Source organism: Panthera uncia, chromosome A2 (genome assembly GCF_023721935.1).
Source record: "Panthera uncia isolate 11264 chromosome A2, Puncia_PCG_1.0, whole genome shotgun sequence".
Lineage (NCBI taxonomy): Eukaryota > Metazoa > Chordata > Mammalia > Carnivora > Felidae > Panthera > Panthera uncia.
This window is the reverse complement of record NC_064816.1, coordinates 134597845-134616332: the sequence shown is the minus strand read 5'-3', so window position 1 is coordinate 134616332 and position 18488 is coordinate 134597845. Positions and strand designations below refer to the sequence as shown.

General features: G+C 40.1%; 1 protein-coding gene across 8 annotated transcripts in view; it reads left to right on the top strand.

The window, feature by feature from the left end:
• CADPS2 (calcium dependent secretion activator 2) overlaps positions 1 to 18488 on the top strand; it is a 545032-nt gene that overhangs the window by 487624 nt on the left and 38920 nt on the right. For 6 of the 8 annotated variants that reach the window (XM_049641753.1, XM_049641747.1, XM_049641750.1 and 3 more), the window contains 3 exons: positions 6050 to 6124; positions 17351 to 17434; positions 17533 to 17565. In XM_049641753.1, the coding sequence (XP_049497710.1) occupies positions 6050 to 6124; positions 17351 to 17434; positions 17533 to 17565 (192 nt within the window). Of the gene's footprint in view, positions 1 to 6049; positions 6125 to 13323; positions 14150 to 17350; positions 17435 to 17532; positions 17566 to 18488 lie in introns of those variants that run through there. The other 2 variants (XM_049641748.1, XM_049641751.1) reach the window with 2 other exon arrangements.

The following is an 18488-nucleotide window of genomic DNA, read 5'->3' as shown; positions in this document are numbered from 1 at the left end:
ATATATATATATATATATATATATATATATATATATATATATATATGTTTTGATAAGTCAGTGTTTTTGTGCTCTCTGGGTATGTTAAATCTTACAAGTCTTAAAGTTGCCACCTGGGAGTCTAGCTCAGGGTGAGTCTACTAGGTTAACGATTCTCATCCAAGCAGAAGGGCTTACGTAGCTCTGAAAAAGGATAAGAAGGCCCACTATTGGTGAATTTCATACTTATTTATCCCAGACATAGACATTAACTATTTGGCCATACTTTATGTGCATGCACACATATTTCATTCTTTGAGTAATTCAAGAGGAAAAAATACATTTCTAATACCATAGCATACAACCTTACAGCTGTATTAATATTATTATATAATATTATATAATTTATTATTTCTAATTATCTGAATGAGGAAGCAGCTGGCTTGGATATCAACAGCTCATCTCTACCTTTTCACATTTTTCAGTACTCAGATGTAAGCCTTTGATGGTATACGGTCTTAAGTCTTCATAAGCCCATCCATTTCTTATCAGGTTCATAGAATCATCTTGCCTCTTCCCATTAATATTGGATTTACCCATTTGTTTTTATTTTAACATACACAGCAGTACCTGACACATAATAGGCACTTAGTAATATTTGTTGAATGAGCAGACTGGTATGTTGTCACTACTTTAAAAATCCTCCCCTAGGGGCGCCTGGGTGGCGCAGTCGGTTAAGCGTCCGACTTCAGCCAGGTCACGATCTCGCGGTCCGTGAGTTCGAGCCCCGCGTCAGGCTCTGGGCTGATGGCTCGGAGCCTGGAGCCTGTTTCCGATTCTGTGTCTCCCTCTCTCTCTGCCCCTCCCCCGTTCATGCTCTGTCTCTCTCTGTCCCAAAAATAAATAAAAAACGTTGAAAAAAAAAAAAATCCTCCCCTGTAAGAAACAACTTATTCCAGTACTAAAAAAGGAAAAACAGGCACACAGGCAGATGACAAAACATTGTTGCATTGTCAAATGATGTCTTATGTTAACAAGTAGATGGTTTTGAAGAGTAATCTGCTACTGTTCATTATATTTGCACCTGTACCTTCTCACCAGAGACAATTAGTTCCCCACAACTTTCACACAATTAATATAGTTCAAAATGTGCAGGTGTAAAACCCATTAGCAACTATGAAAAGTGGTAAACAAGAATTTCAGTGCAGAAGAAGGATTTTATACTTTGCTTTTAATCACCAGTAAACAGACCCACATAACTGCACAGGCTTTTCCCTCTCTGTGCTTGAGATAAGTTTTGGAATTGTTGCAAATTAGCAAATACATTACCTGCATAGGTGAACCAGTGGACCCCATTCTGGAGTAAGCAACAAATTAAAAACTCAATTATTGCATAATCTGGAACCTTGTGAAATATATACTTACACATAGGTAAACCTAGTAGAAAGATTTTTCTAACTTTTAGGGAATTGCCTCGCCAAAGTCCCCAGTAAATTTGTTATATGCCGCTGCTGAGATAAGACCTTCTCAGCTCCTTTCCCACAAGGCAGTGCCTTCTGTGCTCCTAAGTGATGATTCTGTTTTCTCACGTGGCACATGATGATGCAAACGTGCTCAACCGCAGCCCAGAATGGTGTTTAATGGAGTCATTAGTGAGCGAATGATCCACTCATGTGATAGCTATGCATAATGAGTCAGCAGTCTGAGGCCAATTCCTGAGGGACAGATGTTGAGATCACAAAACCACCAGTGTTTAGAAATCTTCACTCTCCATAAACTGCCTGGGTCTTAGTCCTCAGTGCCGCTGTGTCGGATGGCCCATCCATTGAGGATGAAAGCACATTAATGGAGGCTACTTGTGCAGGATTTGTTCTCAGCTACAGTAAAATGTTTCCATTTCCAGAACGAACAATCCAATACCTTTCAAATTCTTCCCAAGAGAAGGACAAAATCTTTTAAGAATGCTGATCGTACTGGCATTTGATTAGTCTTCATTTCTTGTGTGCTTACCTTAACAACAGTCAGGTGAAATGATGATATTTACCTAAGTGTAGGGAGACCAGGATTTCAGACCCTTGCCTGATCTCTGAATTCCCTGGGCTCCATGAAGTAAGAATTCTGTAAAGGTTAATTTTAATCTAAAGTCAGAGTCATCTGCTGGAGAAGCAGGGCACATACACTTCATTTTTCAGGACAGATGTAGGGAGAATTATTCTAAGAAGTGAGCTGTAATTTGCCAGAACCCCGGTATGTTAGGACTAGCGATCCAACTTGAAATATTCTGATAGAAATTTTATAGGTTTTTATTGTTGCAGACCAAAAATTTGCAGATTTTTATCAAAAATTCGGTCTGTTGGGGTGCCTGGGTGGCCCAGTGGGTTAAGCACTTGACTCTTGATTCCAGCTCAGGCCATGATCTCACACTTCTTGGGATTGAGCCCCGTGTAAGGGCTCTGCACTGGGATTCTCTCTCTCCCTCTCTCTACAGCCCTTCCCCACTTGCATGTGCGTATGCACATGCACACATCTCTCTCTCTCCTTCTATCTCTCTCTCTCAAATAAACTTAAAACAATGTTTGTTTTTTTTTTAATTCAGTCGGTTAATGTAAATGAACTATCTACCAGTTTTAGGTTAGGTAATGTAAATGTCTATGCAAATAAATTCTGTTCTTATCTGTGATCTCTTGGTATGTTTGTGTTTGTCTCTGGAAGCTGTCTGGAGTCCCTGATGAATAACTCTTTCCAGCTAACCTTCTATCTCTATGTGGCATACGTGGGTTATTCTCTTTGCAGAACATATATATAAAATGTGAATTCTGAGGCTACCTGCCTAGTTCATGCAGACCACCTCTACCAATTGTGCAACTAGAGCAGATTCTGGAAGTTTTAATATTAGTGAAAGTTCAAGCTAATCAGATAAGTTTACAATAGCAAAATCTCATGTTATAAAGACCTAACAGACCTTATGCTATTTGGGTTTGCCCCTTGGGTAGTACATTTAATATACTTTTCTTCCTTTTTAATTTTTTGTTTCTCTTTCGCCTTCTCCTCCTCCCTCACTCCCTCCTTCTCTCACTGCTCTTGGCTAGATAAGATGTCAAAGAAAATAGCAATTTAAAGGTGTGTTTAATAGGAGAATTTGATGGCTCCTAGGGTCCATGGCTTTCCCTGCCTTTTGATAAAAAGGGTGTAAGGAACCTCCTTAGTGGCTCATCTCTTGATTTTAAGATGTGCCCAAATCGATCCAGTCTAAAAGTTTAACATGTAGAAACTCTACAGTTTTATATCCAATAGCCTTCTGATGGCATCTGATTACTTTTGAGTTAAAAAAAAAATGTAATATATGGGGCTCCTGAGTGGCTCAGTCTCTTAAGCATCCAACTCTTGATTTCAGCTCGTCGCGATCTCCCACTGGTGGGATAGAGCTCTGCATTGGGCTCTGTGCTCTGGGCCCAGCACAAAGCCTGCTTGGGATTCTCTCTCTCCCCCCCTCTCTCTGCCCCTCCTCTGCTCATACTTTCTCTCTCTCTCAAAAGAAACATTTAAACTTTTTAAAAAATTTTTTAAGGTTTATTCATTTTTCAGAGACAGAGGGAGACAGAGCATGAGTCGGAGAAGGGCAGACAGAGAGGGAGACAGAATCTAAAGCAGGCTCCAGGCTCTGAGCTGTCAGCATGTAGCCCAACCCATGGACTCTGAGATCATGACCTGAGTTGAAGTCGAATGCTTAACCAACTGAACCACCCAGGTGCCCCTAAAAAATTGTTTGGGTGAAATATATGACAGAGGCACCTGGCTGGTCCAGTTGGTAGAACATGCAGCTCTTAGTCTGGGTGTTGTAAGTTCGAGTCCCCGGTTGGGTATAGAGATCACTTAAAAATAAAATCATTTTTAAAAAGTGAAATGTGGGGGCATCAGGGTGGCTCAGTTGGTTAAGCGTCCGACTTCAGCTCAGGTCATGATCTCACAGTCTGTGAGTTCGACCCCCATGTCAGGCTCTGTGCTGACAGCTGGGAGCCTGGATCCTGCTTCAGATTCTGTGTCTCCCTCTCTCTCTGCCCCTCCCGTGCTCATGCTCTGTCTCTCTCTGTCTCAAAAATAAATAAAAATAATTTTTTAAAAATTTAAAAATATATAAATAAATGAATAATGAAATGTGTAACAAACATAAACATATCAAGTATATATTTGACAATTTGGAACTGCTCAGAGGTCTGGGCACCTTGATCCCTACATGTTCTGTAGCACTTTCCAGGGAAGAGGGAGGTGAGAAGCTTAAAGCCCATCTCCTGTATCCCTTTCGGACTCTACCCCAAAGAGGAACCTCAGTCTGGTATTTCACTTCCTCCTGCTGCACAGATACAAATTTGGAGACAGAAGGATATGAAAAGAGAGTAGCAGGGAGGGAGAGCCAGGGCAGGGCTCATTTGCATAAGCTCCTCACACCAGGTCAGCTGTCCAGCTTCATGCGGAGCTGGGGGACCCTTTTTGTACCTGTGTCTGTAGGGGGCTTCCCAGCCATCTCAACTACCAGCCAGATTCTTGAAGCTCTTTCTCTTCTACTTTGTTTTTCTTTATTTTCTCCCCTTTCCTTTTCCTTCTCTTCAAGATGTTCTAAAAGTAAAAGAATCAACACTACTATAATAGAAATCTACCCTCTGTGTTTGTGTTCCAGTCGTCTCTGGGGAGCACAAGTCGGGGAATCTGTACGGCTTTCGGTCAGACAGACACATAATACTTCCCTGCATTAGGTGAAATACATGTCTGGAAAGCTCCATATTCATATGTGTGTGGTTAATTTTAGACCAGTTGTCAACACACCCACTTACACATGCAGAAAAGAAAATTCACGGGCTCCAAAATTATGCTTCCTTTATTATTTATGCTGGTAGATAACCACTTGTAACTGGCAGAGCCACTGGGGGAGAATCATTCCTATGTATTCCAAAGCAGAACTAAGTTGATGTTTTGTTGTGTGTGGAAACTTTGAGACATGTTTTCGGAAGAAAAAAATAGCTTTCAAAAACTTACATCTTAGGAAACCATTCAACCAGCAGCTGTTAAGTTGGTCTAATGTTTATACTGACCTGAGTACTTTTACTCTATGCATTATGTTAGCTGTTCCAAGAAGCCTTGAACCATCAAGATAGGGTTAGTCTTTACAAGTCACATTTTCTGTGAAGTGGCTATTGGGGACAATCGGCTGTCAGATAAATGCTTCTAAAGGAAGAATTAGTGTTTAAATGAATGTGCCTTCACACACTGCAGAAGCCGAAGCTCCTGCTAATTTAAGAATGCAACTCTCTAGTATTCTCTAAAGAAAGCAAAAAAAAAAAAAAAGAAAAAGAAAAAGAAAAAAAAAGAGGCTTTCAGGTTTATTTTAAATACATCTTTTTTATATTTACTTAAAGGCGTCTTTCTATGAGGAAACAGCGATAAAACTATGGGGAGTGAGTGCTGTTCCATTATACCTTTTATGGCCTATTAATTTGTTACCATCTATTCACCTTTGTTGATGAAATTTTAATTTTGCCCTTGCTTGAGCATATTGTAAGAATTGTATAAACTGCTACTCCCTGCACTGACAAAAACGGTCCTTTGAGGGGGAACAATTGGGAGCTCATTTTATTTCTAGAGCACATTTAAAATAACTTATGAATGAGAGTTGTCAGACACGAAATGCTGTATTAATTAAATCTTTTTCTAGTCTTTTTGCTTCTTCAGCTAAGCCAACCCTTTAGAAAAATACACGGCCACCTTCATTATAGAGAAGAAGACAAAAAGTACCCTTCACATTCCTCTGCCTGAATAAGAATAAGAACTCAATTCATCTATATAATAACCCCATTAGCTGCTTAACTCAACAGTGCACATGGGAAAATTTTCAAACCACAGTGTAAAAAGTGTTGATTGGGTGGATCGTTTTCAAGGTTTTGTTCTTCTCGTGTTCAAAATGATCATTTTAAGTAAATCCGATATGTCCTAACCAGTAGCTTTAAAGCATTTCTGACTTAATGACAAAAGTTTCGTGTCCACATCAACTAACGCATCTTTGTCTTTTAACATCCAGCAACAATACCATTCGAAGATAGATGAGTTGATTGACAACAGTGTAAAAGAAATCATTTCACTGCTAGTTTCAAAGGTAATGTATTATTTACTCACCTTTTTAAATCAAAGTCAAAGATATATTTTGCTGAGAGGTTGTAGAAATGTCTGTCTTGTGTTTCAAATACCTAAGTGAGAAATAGTAGTTCTAAAAATAGATGCAAGAACCGATCAGATTTTAAGAAGAGTTCTGAACCAAATTTGAACACTCTTTGTCAACAACTTTTGATGTTTTTGTTTGTTTGTTTACAATTCCTTTTGGCTTTTCTTGCAAGTGTTGCCCTTTAAAAAATAACCGTGTCTTCCAGTAAGACCTATTATTTCACATTCATGTTCTCTTACGATCTATCTTATCTGTTTGGCTGATTTGAGTCGTCACCAGTCCTTGAATGTAGCCTGTTTGTTGTGACGACAGTGCTGAGGCTCTAGACTGGTCCCAGGCAGACAGAGAAAGCTGGCTGCCTGGACTCTGATGTTCTCCACTCCCGGGAAGGCTCCCACGATTTCCAGTGAGGCTCCAAACACCTTTGACAAAGGCTCTGGCCTTTAATTGTGTAAGTGGAGATGAAGCATAAATGAGTATTCCATCAAATGATTAGATGAATTAAAACCCCACTGAGGTGTAACAGACTTCCACGAGTGACACTTGAGATCTGGGTCTGCCAGGGGAAGACACAGAAAATGGAACTCAAGAGGGTAAGGAGCCGGAATGGACATGGTCCAGGGGCACATTCACATGAGCAGATATAGCCCTTGCTCTTGCAAGGCTCTATCAAAGCACCTCAAATCAGACTTCATAGAACAACTGGAAGAATGTACAAAGAGCAAAGGAAAAAACACCCCTAACTTAATAAACCAAGAACATGTTACTTAGAAAATAGAGTGATGCCCAATAAGCATTAAAATTGTTAAACCTCATTAATAACTTAAAAAAATGAAGGAAAACTCGGGTGCCTGGGTAGCTCAGTCAGTTAAGCATCCGACTCTTGACTTCAGCTCAGGTCATTATCTCACTATTTGTGAGTTCAAGCCCTGCATCAGGTTCTGCACTGACAGTGTGGAGCCTGCTTGGGATTATCTCTCCTTCTCTCTCTGTTCCTCCCTCTCTTGCTCTCTGAATGAATGAATGAATGAATGAATGAATGAATGAAAATAAACCTAAAAGAATGAAGAAAAATATACTATTTTTTCTAACTCGTTTTTAAGCTAACACTTGGTTTTAGAAAAAGTGAGCTGGGACACTCATATTTCCTGTCTATGGGAGTATAAATTGTTACAACCTTTGTAGAGATAGTTTGGAACTGTATGGAGTACTTTAATACCCTCTCACCTAATAATTATTTTTGCACTTTTTTCTGTGAAGAGAGATGCACAAAATGTATATACATTGATATGGTCACATTACATTTAATGAAAAATTGGAAACAACTTTAATCTCTAACAGTAAGGGAAGGTGAAGTAAATTATGGGACATCTATATTAAGAAACTATGTTTTCAGAGACTATTAGTGATAAAGGAAAGGTTTCATAATATAGTGTTAAGTGAAAATGAAAGCTTAGTATTTTAGAAATATAAAGTATGATACGAATTCTCATCACATAGAGAAAAGATGTTGACAAAATGTTGACAGAGCTTCTCTGAATGGTGAGATTATACCTGATATGGGGAGAGGAGTCTTCTTCAGGTTTTGTTGGTTTTTTTTTTATTTTTGTATTTTCCAAATTCTTTGGTAGCAAGTCTTAAGATGGAAAGTAGCCACAAACCCCTCCAGAATAGCACCTTTAGAATAGTACCACCCCTCCAGTTTGTTCTTGGTCTCCTGACTTCTACCACAAGAATTCTCTATACCTCCACATACAACACACGCTCCCCAACAATAAGTAAGGGAAAAGGCTAACAGGGAAGCCATCCAGCAGGTGGTGGGAGAGGTAAACCCCTGGAGAACAAAGCTCCAGGGGAAGGACAGGGAGGTTTCCCTTCTCCCAGGAGCCTACGTGCTCCCCTCAGCCGCGTGCAGCCATGCACGGACAGCCCACTGAAGTGAAACGTGCTTAACGTTGCACCTTCGTTGTCTGTGACTCATCCGGGGAAATTTTACTCGGCTGGTATGGCCTCATCTTCACAGTTCTCCTGTGGAAGTTGTCTTTTGTGAGAAGGGGGCATAATGGAAGTCATTAAATTGCGTCGGGTGCCTGGGTGGCTCAGTTGGTTGAGGATCTGACTCTTGGTTTCCGTTCAGATGACGATCTCAGGGTTTAGTGAGTTCGAGCCCCACGTGGGCTCTGTGCTGACAGCGCGGAACCTGCTTGAGATTCTGCCCCCTCCCCCCCACACACACACACTAAATAAATAAATAAATAAATAAATAAAACTTTAAAAAAAACATAAATTGTGTGATAGCAAGCAGTTGGTAAAGGGTTAAATAGGCAGCAAGGAAAAGAGACTAGTTTGGGTTTTCTATTGGTGGGGAGTGGTGGGGGGAGGGTAGGAAAAGACACTAGTTTTCTCTTGGGGGGGCGGTAGGGGGAGGGTAGAAAAAGAGACTAGTCTGTTGGTGGGGTCAGTGGTGGGGGAGGGTGACAGAGAAGGCAGGCAGGGCTCTGCATGCTTTTCTGGCAAAGTAAAAAACTGATTGTTTAATATCAGGTCTAGGTTTTTTTCTATGGATCTTTTCCCCTATAATCTAACAGTACTTATTAATAATCTTCAATTCTTTGGTTGAGAATTATAAAATAAACTGGCTTGACAGATTGAACCAGCCGTCTTAAGCTCCCACAGGAGATGACAATAAATGGTGGGTTTTTTCTTTCATTAAACAAAGACAGATAATCTGCAATACAGTTCTTAAATGTTAGCGTGCCAAAAAAAAATTACCTGAGATCTTGTTAAAATGTAGATTCCATGCCTGCTTTCCAACAATTCTGAGTCAGAAGCTTGGGAAGAGGAGCAGGAATGTATGTGTGTAACCAGTCACCGTGGTAATTTTGATATAGAGGTTCAGTGAGCCAGACTTTGAGAACCACTGCTCTGATGAATCGCTATCCAGGCTATCCTGTGAAAGATCTTTAAACTTCAGTATAGTGTTTAAAAACAAAACAGCTTCTAAGATGGTGTGTTCACATTTGTTTTCTCTGAAGAAATGATATTTTAAAAGGAGGTATTTATGGGTATGCCTGCGTGGCTCAGTCCCTTAACAAGTATCTGACTTCAGGGGCACCTGGGTGGCTCAGTCGGTTAAGCATCCGACTTTGGCTCAGGTTATGATCTCGCAGCCATGAATTCGAGCCCCGCGTCAGGCTCTGTGCTGACAGCTTGGACCCTGGAGCCTGCTTCAGATTCTGTGTCTCCCTCTCTCTGACCCTCCCCCGTTCATGCTCTGTCTCTGTCTCAAAAATAAATAAATGTAAAAAAAAATTTTTTTTAAACTGTGTCTGACCTCAGCTCAGGTCATGGTTCGTGACCATGGTTTTTTGTTTTTGTTTTTAATTTTTTTTAAGTTTATTTATTTTTGACAGAAACAGAGTGCAAGCATGAGCTGGGGAGGGGCAGAGAGAGAGGGAGACACAGAATCCGAAGCAGGCTCCAGGCTCTATGCTGTCAGCACAGAGCCCAATGCGGGGCTTAAACCCACGAACTGTGAGATCATGACCTGGGCCGAAGTCGGACACTTGACTGACTGAGCCACCCAGGCGCCCCCCCCCCTTTTTTTTTTATCACCAAGGAGTGTCTTTATTCAGCATGAGCATGGTTCGTGAGTTTAAGCCTCACATCAGGCTCCCTGCTGTCAGCACAGAGCCTGCTTTGGATCCTCTGTCCTCCTCTCTCCACCTCTCCCCCATTTACTCTCTCTCTCAAAAACAAGTAAACATTTTAAAAAGAGGCATTTATGAAATACCTACTGTGAAACACCTACGGGATGGGTAGTCTATTTCACAGATAGAAACATAATCCTCAAAGTAGTTTAGTGAATTGACCACACACGTAATAAGTGAGAGTCCCGAATCAAACTTATGAGCTTCAGATTCCTAACCCATTGTACCTACAGATTCCAGATCAGGAAATCAGTGAAAAGCAAAAATACCCTAAAACTTAAAATATGTTACTTCTAAATTAACTATCTTTACTTTACCCTGTCAAATTTCAAGAGTCATGTCCTAAACATTTTTACTTTATCCTAGCATGTTAATTAACTCAACATAAAGTAGATGAATAGAGTAATGAATTCCTTGTGTTGTATTCCAAATGTTTCTTCCCATGTTTTAATTATTCTGTGCATATTGATAAATCTGTTTGCTACATTTGGATAAATTAGAATCCTCCCTTCTTTTTACCTCCTCTCTTCAGTCACCTCCATATCCTTTTCTTATACTACACATCTTCACAAATGACTTGAGAATGAGCTAGGGCTCTCAGTCACGTGTATAACTCATCAGTACATGTCCCAATTGCATGCACATTTTACATACCTAGAAAAAAAAACTTGGTGTTCCCTCTCTGTGTCCTTTCTCCACCTAGCACCTAAATGCTGGTATTATTGGGTTTCCATCTCAGTCTTCTTTTGAACTCACTTCACAAATTTCTTTGACTTTCACACTTCTGACCTTATATACTAATGATTCCCAACTCTGTGCCCAAGAGGCAGAGTGGAATCATAATGAAAAGCCCAACTTCAGACCTGAGGATCCTAATGTCTTCATCTAAGAACAGTGGGAAGCCACCAAAGGGTTGGGGAGGCAGCGAGTAGGGATAAGGAATTAATCATATTTGCACTGTAGGTAGATTCATTGAATTACCTGTAGCAAATAGGTTACAGAGAGGGTAGGTTGGAGACTGTTAGGTTTGGTGTCTGGTGGACTAATTCGAAGACACTTGAGTGCTGTAGGCTGAATGTTTGTGTCCCCCCACCCAAATTCATATGTTGAAACTTAATAATCTCTAAGATGATGGTATTAGGAGGTGGGGCCTTTGGGAGGTAATTAGGTCATGAGGATAAGAGGTCTCATGAACAGGATTAGTGCCCTTATTTTAAAAAGAGAAAAAAGAAAAAAAACAAAACACCCCACAGAGTTCCGTAGCCCCTTCTGCCACACAAAAACACAGCCAAAGACATCATCTTTGAACCAGGAAGTGGATTTTTACCAGACACCAAGTATACCTCCACCTTGTTTGTGGACATCTCAGTCTCCAGAACTGAGCAAAAATTGTTCATTGTTTATAAGTCACCCAGTCCAGAGCATTCTGTTATAGCAGACCCAGGGTTAGTATCGGGGAAAGGAAAACCAACCCTAAGGATGGTTCCTAGGTTTAGGGCTTGAAGCACAGGATGGATGTTGAGGCCATCGACTAATGCAGGGTGCCTGAAAGAGGAATGGATTTTGAGAGAAAGACCACGATGTCAGTATTGGACATGTTGAGACTGAGCTGCCTTTGAGAGATCTGAAGGACGAGAGATCAAGGAGACGTTCACGTAATAGTTGGGTCTGGAATTCAGAGAAGGCGTATGGAACCAAATGTGGTTATAAGATTTCAACCATTGGAAATGATTCTATGTCAGTGGCTACTATTCTTAGGCAGATTTTGCATAACTGGAGACCCTATGGAGAAATGAAAGTCAACCTTAAAGGGGGAAAAAATAAATAAAGATGCTTCTACCCAAAAAGGGACTTAGATCGTTTTTAGTGAGGGAAAAAAAAAGTGACAGGAACATTGAATCTTGCCAAGGAAAGGAAACAAAAAATGTTGTATTTATTGCCACCCTATATTAATTAAGTTGCCTTAATTGTGGGATAGTCAGAAGATCTGAACTCTGCTCCTGTTTCTTCGTGTTACCGTCTGGGTCTTCCTACACAACTTAATTTCCTCATCAAAAAAGCATGAGTATTAGATCAAAAAAAATATATTATCTATAGCCTTTTGTCAGTCTAAAACAAAATCCTTATATAGAGTTCTTTATAGAAGCCTCTGGGGGCCCGCATCTTTTCTCCCCAGGTGGTAGGGTCACGTAGGACACACAGTGCTACAGTTGGAACCCTGAGACCCTCTAGCCTGGGATTTTCAAACATTTTTATAATGTTATAAGACACATTTAATGTTCTCAAGTGTATGTTGGGTAGCCCCCTAAAGTACAACACTGATCAGAGCAAAGGTGCTCTGATTGAAGAGGGAGAGGAGACCTACATCTCCACTTACGGGGCTCCATCTCCCAAGGCAAGCCTGATCACCAGGGCTTGCCCCAGAGTCCAGTCCCCTTGTTCACAGTTGAGGAAACAGAGGCCCAGGTTCACATGGTAGGTAGCTGTGGAGCCAGGACTTGATCCTCATGGTCCCTAGGCCCGTCACCTTTCCACAACACTGCACAGAATTCAGCAAGAGCAGAGAGGAAAAGAATGGGTGCTTCACCTCCCAGGCTTCTGGTGTGCCCTCTATGTCTGGGTTGTACTGACCAGCCTGTGTCCCTTCTTTGACAGGCATACATGCTGTGGGACCGGCATGGGCAGGTAGAGGAGAATGGAATTTATTGTGTGTAATATGAGGATGCTGAAGAAAACCTGTGAGAGATGAGAGAAGGAAGTGCTCGGGGGAAATGGTTAACAGAGCAAAGAATGAGAAAATGACGACTCCCATAATGCACTCTGGTAACAGAGCTCAGTAAATTCTGGGTATGAAGTAAAAGAGCAGAGTAATCTATTCAACTTCCTAAATCCTCAATTATTGCAAAACGGGATATAGGAAAGAAGATACACTGCCTCACTGAGTTCATATAGCTATAAATGTGTCGGTGTAAATATATATGTACACACCCTTGTTCTTTCTGACAACCTAGAATGTTTTTGCCTGAATTTCTCTTAATAATAAGATGAGCAGAGGATACATCAAACCTGACTACCTAGATTCTGTAATTAAAGTATCTCACCAACTCAACCTAAGATTAATTTGATTAAATTTACTCATTCAGATCAAGGCTATATATTCAGAAGACACCTGTTCAAAAACAAGTATATGCCTGAAAGGTTTCTTAGGAGCCATCAGGAGAGAGGAAATACAAAATGTGATGGGTCACTCTGTTTGTGGGGCAAGGGTAAAGGAGAGAAGTGTGTGCTGAGTGTGCCATTTTGGAAATTGTCTTAGATATTTTGTGGAATGAGGTATGTTACAAATAAATACTTGCTGTCAGATACTAGATCTCCTTGCTCAGGGATATCATGCTGTATCTTTCTGTGTCATCCCAATTTTAGTATACATGCTGCCAAAGCGATCACTCGAATACTGTCCATCCTTGACACAGATGTGGAAAATCTGGAAAGACCCTTTGGAAGTCCACTGGAACAAATGTTCAGAGAAATGGATTCACAGTTGGAGAAAAGTGACTGAGGGAGGGACAATTGCATTGTATCATAACATTAACATTCTGAGTCGGGGAAGAAACCACTCTGTGGTATTCTGGTTCCCTGGGGATGTTTAACAAGACTGGCTAGTCCTGATCTTACCAAATAAACATAAAACATCTGCTAATAGATATCTCCAGCACCACTAACCCTCGCCCCCGTCCCCACCACCAAAAGAAAAGGAAAGAACTTAGTTTTTCACAATGAGTCTTACTTGGATGAATCTCTTCTCTGTGGAAGATGTTACAATTTGCAGAGCAGATGATGTGAATATCCCTTATTTATTTCACGAAATATAGCTGAAAAAACGAGAACTGTGTTTTGAACCCACCAATCTATAGCTGGAATCCTCCCAATAACTTTTTAGAATTTGTGGTCTACTTTCCGTACACATGGGAAAATGAATCTTATACCCTGTTAAAATTCAACAGGAAATTGAAACCAACATGCCTTGTGGCACACTTCATGTTTCATTCTACTAGTTATTTCAAAGTGCTTTTCATCTTTAATTTCCTTGAGAGTGTGCTAGTGAGGCAAAGTTGGTAATTACCCAGACAGACTTTAGGTGTTAAATATTATTCAAACAAACCCAGTAAATGGCATCTACAATAAAGAGCAGGGAAACAAAGAGATTACAGTGTTTCATTCCAACCCGACACCCTCAGGAGAACAGAGAGCACAAGGCAAACCCCTAAGTGTTTATATACTCCCTGAGCTGTACTGAGAAAGTTCACAGGAAGCAGTTAAAGACACAGCAACTAAACCCAGCATTTAACTGGATTTCTTTGGAATCTTGCTGTTTTGTGCAATTAACAGCCAGACGGAAAATATATCATTATTAGTCAATCCTGATTTTAATAGAGTTTGATTTCTAAGGCAGCTCTTCTACCACATATGTCTCGTAGAAATCTCACAAAGACAGCCTTCCTGTAGGAACTGTATGGCTGGGCTGGTTGATCCTGGTGGTGCAGATGCTGTTCACTGCCATGTAAGCACATAAAGGTCCCCACTGTATTATGCCTCCCCAAGGACTATTTGGGGTAGAGAGGAACTCAAGGAGACACTGTCCGCTATTGTTAAAATGGAGGCAAAGAATGTTGTGAAATGCATGCAACAGCCAACCGGTCCTTATGTAGAATTTACACGGTTACAACCCAGGCTTGGTTCTCACCAGAGATGGTGAGGCACACAGGCTGCCAGATGCTGCAGTGGGGAACCTTTTGCCCTAACACCATCCACCAGTAGGCTTCCCTGAGTGTCATTTTATCTAACCCTCCATTTCTGCCCTCCTGAGATCAGCTCCTGTGCCACCTTGTAAATGAAACTTACCCAATGTCCTCCAATTAAAAGCCATGCTTTCCCTCCTCCTGTTTCAGTTATTACACTGTTTGCCCATCTTTGCTGGACCTTAAAACTTTCTGCCTGTCTCTTCCACTAGTCTGTGTGTTCTTGAAAGGAAAGGTCTGAGACTCCTATTGTCTGCATTTTGCACATTAGGTACTCAATAATAACAGAATGACATTTATCGAATACTTGTATGCTGAGCACATTACTTATTTAATACTTACAACTGTCTAATGGTAATGAACATGGGCTTTGGAGCCAGACCACCTATGTTCAAAGCGTCCTTCCTCTGCTGTCAGCCAAACGACCTTAAAGCAGATGGGATTTTAATGCAGGTCGTCTGATTTACACCTTCAAATCTGTTCTGCCTCAGTAGGTATCTTTAAATTGAATTAGACCCATTCACTGGTAACCAAACTCATTATTACTCCTTATCCCTAAACAATCCTAAGGCTACGCCCATTACCCTGTGACTTATCATACATTTCTAGACCTATATAATGGATAGTTTTAGCTAATCATATCAATAATATTAATTCTTTGCATTTCTTTAGTATTTTGCTGTTTTTACAGTTCCTGCACATAAAATATCTCAAACGATCTTCACTGATCCTTCTAAGATGGACATGATGGCTGCCGTTTTCTTTCCCTCTCTGACCGATGAGTCTAAAGCTAGAGAAGCTCATGGCTTGACTGTTGTCGTGTAGCCAGAGATTGGCGTGGCTACAACTTGAACTAAGATCTTCTAAATCCATCCACAGGCGTCTTGCCTCTACCTTGCCTTGTCCCTCAGCACCACCCATATGTGTCCACGTATACCCGCTCGAGGGTACCAAGAACCAGGTGCTGTGCTAGAGCCTTCACTGGCTCAGGTTGTCTGGTAACCATAGCAATTGTCGCTCTGCTCTCCTCATGGCAAATGAGATCACCTGGCACACACTGGCTTTCTCAAGATTGGAGTTAGAAGAGATGAAGCATTTTCCACAGAGGGCCATTAAGTTTGGAATTCCCTTCCCCTGGTTTGACATAACCCTGGAGTATTGGTCTTCTGGGTCTTTGCAAACCACATCAAGTTGAGTTAGCCAACTGTGATTGGTAAGAAATCCTAATGGGCAGGAAGAAAGTGCTAAATTGACTTTTAGTAGTTGTGAGCAATTTGTAATTTTGTGTTTTTTGCTGTCTGTATCCCTTAGGATAACTAACGAACCATACATAATTTTCATTCTTTAAAAATAAAATTTTAGTCAGCAATTTGCATGGTTTTGTTTCTGTGTTCTTACATCATGTCGCACATGATGTGATGGGGAAACCTATAGGGAAGTTTTTGTTTCTTTTGCATAAACTATTTTGCAGTAATTGACCAACCATAGAGAAAAAATTATCTCCTGTGCACTCTCAGTGAGTTCTCTGGTCACCAGAGACCAATAAGCTGTGTCCCTAGAACTATTATCACTTTGTTGAAGAAGCTGCTATGTGAACAAAAACCAGCCTTCGTTAATTTCCCTTTTCGTATTTAAAAAACCTTGTCAGTATTTTCCCTTTGGGAGTTTATAATTTGTCAATAGTGCATATTATTTTAGTTCTAAAGAGGAAACTTGCAGGGCAGTATATTCTTAACTAATTTCTTTATCTTCTTGCCAGATTTTAATGTTGCCACTCGCTGAAATATAATTCCCTACATTTTTAATCATATTATGGTATATACATCTTTTCACTTCATAGAAATATAAAATTTTAGAAATGTACAACACTTGTCAGGCAAATTTAATTTGACACACACACACACACACACACACACACACACACACACACACACACACACTTTAACTGATGGGGGAACTGATTGATGCAGTAGTTGGCCTGAGCCCACAGAGTAGTCAGTATAGGAATCAGGCTATATAAGCTCAGCCTAGTACTCTTTACCTTGCCGCCTGCAGTGTGTTTATCTGTTCTAGCTCTCCAACGGCTTTGTAAGCTTCTGAAAGCAGGTTTGATCCTTGTATGTCCCAATTAGAACTGCTTGGTTAATGCCTGTTAACTGATATCAGACTTGATTGCAGTGTTACAAGAGCCTCAGAGGTTACACATGTCTTTCATTATCTGGTCTTTATTCATCCTCTTCTATAGATAGAAAAAGTTGGGGAATGGTCAAGTGATTTACGATAGAAAAGAATTTGATTAAACTTCACCATCATTGCTTCCACACATCTATATTGAAGTTTAAAGTTGTTTTAAGGAACAGTCTAAGGAATTTCAAGTTATTTATTAATGGTTTAAGTTATCTCACATGTTTAGTGACCAGACTGCTATTACATGTTATCCTTTGTTGTTAAAAAACAAAAACAAACCTTGTGTATTATTTCCAGCAATGGAAAAGGACCTTTGAGCCCATCTTCAAAATGAAAGAGTAATCTAACAAGTCAACACCACCACTTCAATGTGCATTTTTGTGCCGTGGGAGAAGTTGGTCTTGGGATTGTTTGCCCTGTTATTATTTTGAAATATTCTAGATACTCACTGTAAACAATTACAGTTTGTTTCAGTGTTGGAAGGGGTGTTGTCTAAGCTGTCAAGATATGATGAAGGCACTTTCTTTTCATCCATCCTGTCATTCACTGTAAGTATTTGAGTTCTCTTCTGTCTTTTGACTGTTGTCACAGTACTTATCTAACAGTTCAGAAAATAATTCTCATAATTATCTCTTTTCCACTTAAGGTGAAAGCAGCTGCAAAATATGTTGATGTTCCAGTAAGTATTTTTCCATTTGTTTTTAAGAAAGAAATATATATATATATATATATATATGTGTGTGTGTGTGTGTGTGTATATGTGTATATATACATATACACATATATGTTGTGTGTGTATATATATATATGGCACCTGGATGGCTCAGTAAGTTAAGCATCTGACTCTTGGTTTCGGCTCAGGTCATGACCTCATGGTTTCGTGGGTTCAGGCCCCAGGTCGGGCTCCATGCTGACAGTAGAGAGCCTGCTTGGGATTCTGTCTCCCTCTCTCTGCCCCTCCCCAACTCGCACTGTCTCTGTCTCTCTCAGAAAACTGTGTCTATGTGTATATGTGTATTACATGTATTACGTGTGTGTGTGTGTATACATATATACACACACACATATATAATTTTTTTAAATAATTTTGGTTTCCCACAGGTTTATTTCAAATCTTCAAAACAGTAAGTGCCAATTCCTAAGGGAGCAGTTTATTTTCCTTAAGCAAGTGCTAGCCCTCATGGCAAGGCTTGACATGGTTATTTCAGTGTATATTGTCCATTTTAACTTGGGAACTCTTTTGGAGGTCAAGTCATTGTGAGAACATGTCAGTTGCAGAGGGTAGTTACATACTCTAGGATGGGGTAGAAAATGCCTCATTCTTTTTATAGAAAAATGCTCACTCTCTCTTCCCTTTATATAAAAACTGTAATAGGTTTCTTATAGGAATCAAAGTAACAATAATGATGAACCAGTTAAAGAACTAGTTTTCTAAACACAAAAGTATTATAAATCAGTTTTCACTTATTTTAACATTTGGTTTTTCACAAAATTCTTGGGAAATAATTTGTAACCTATAAATCTGTTCAAAGATTAAGATACCATGAGCTACAATTAGAAAATTCACATGATAGGGGTGCCTGGTGACTCAGTCAGTAAAGA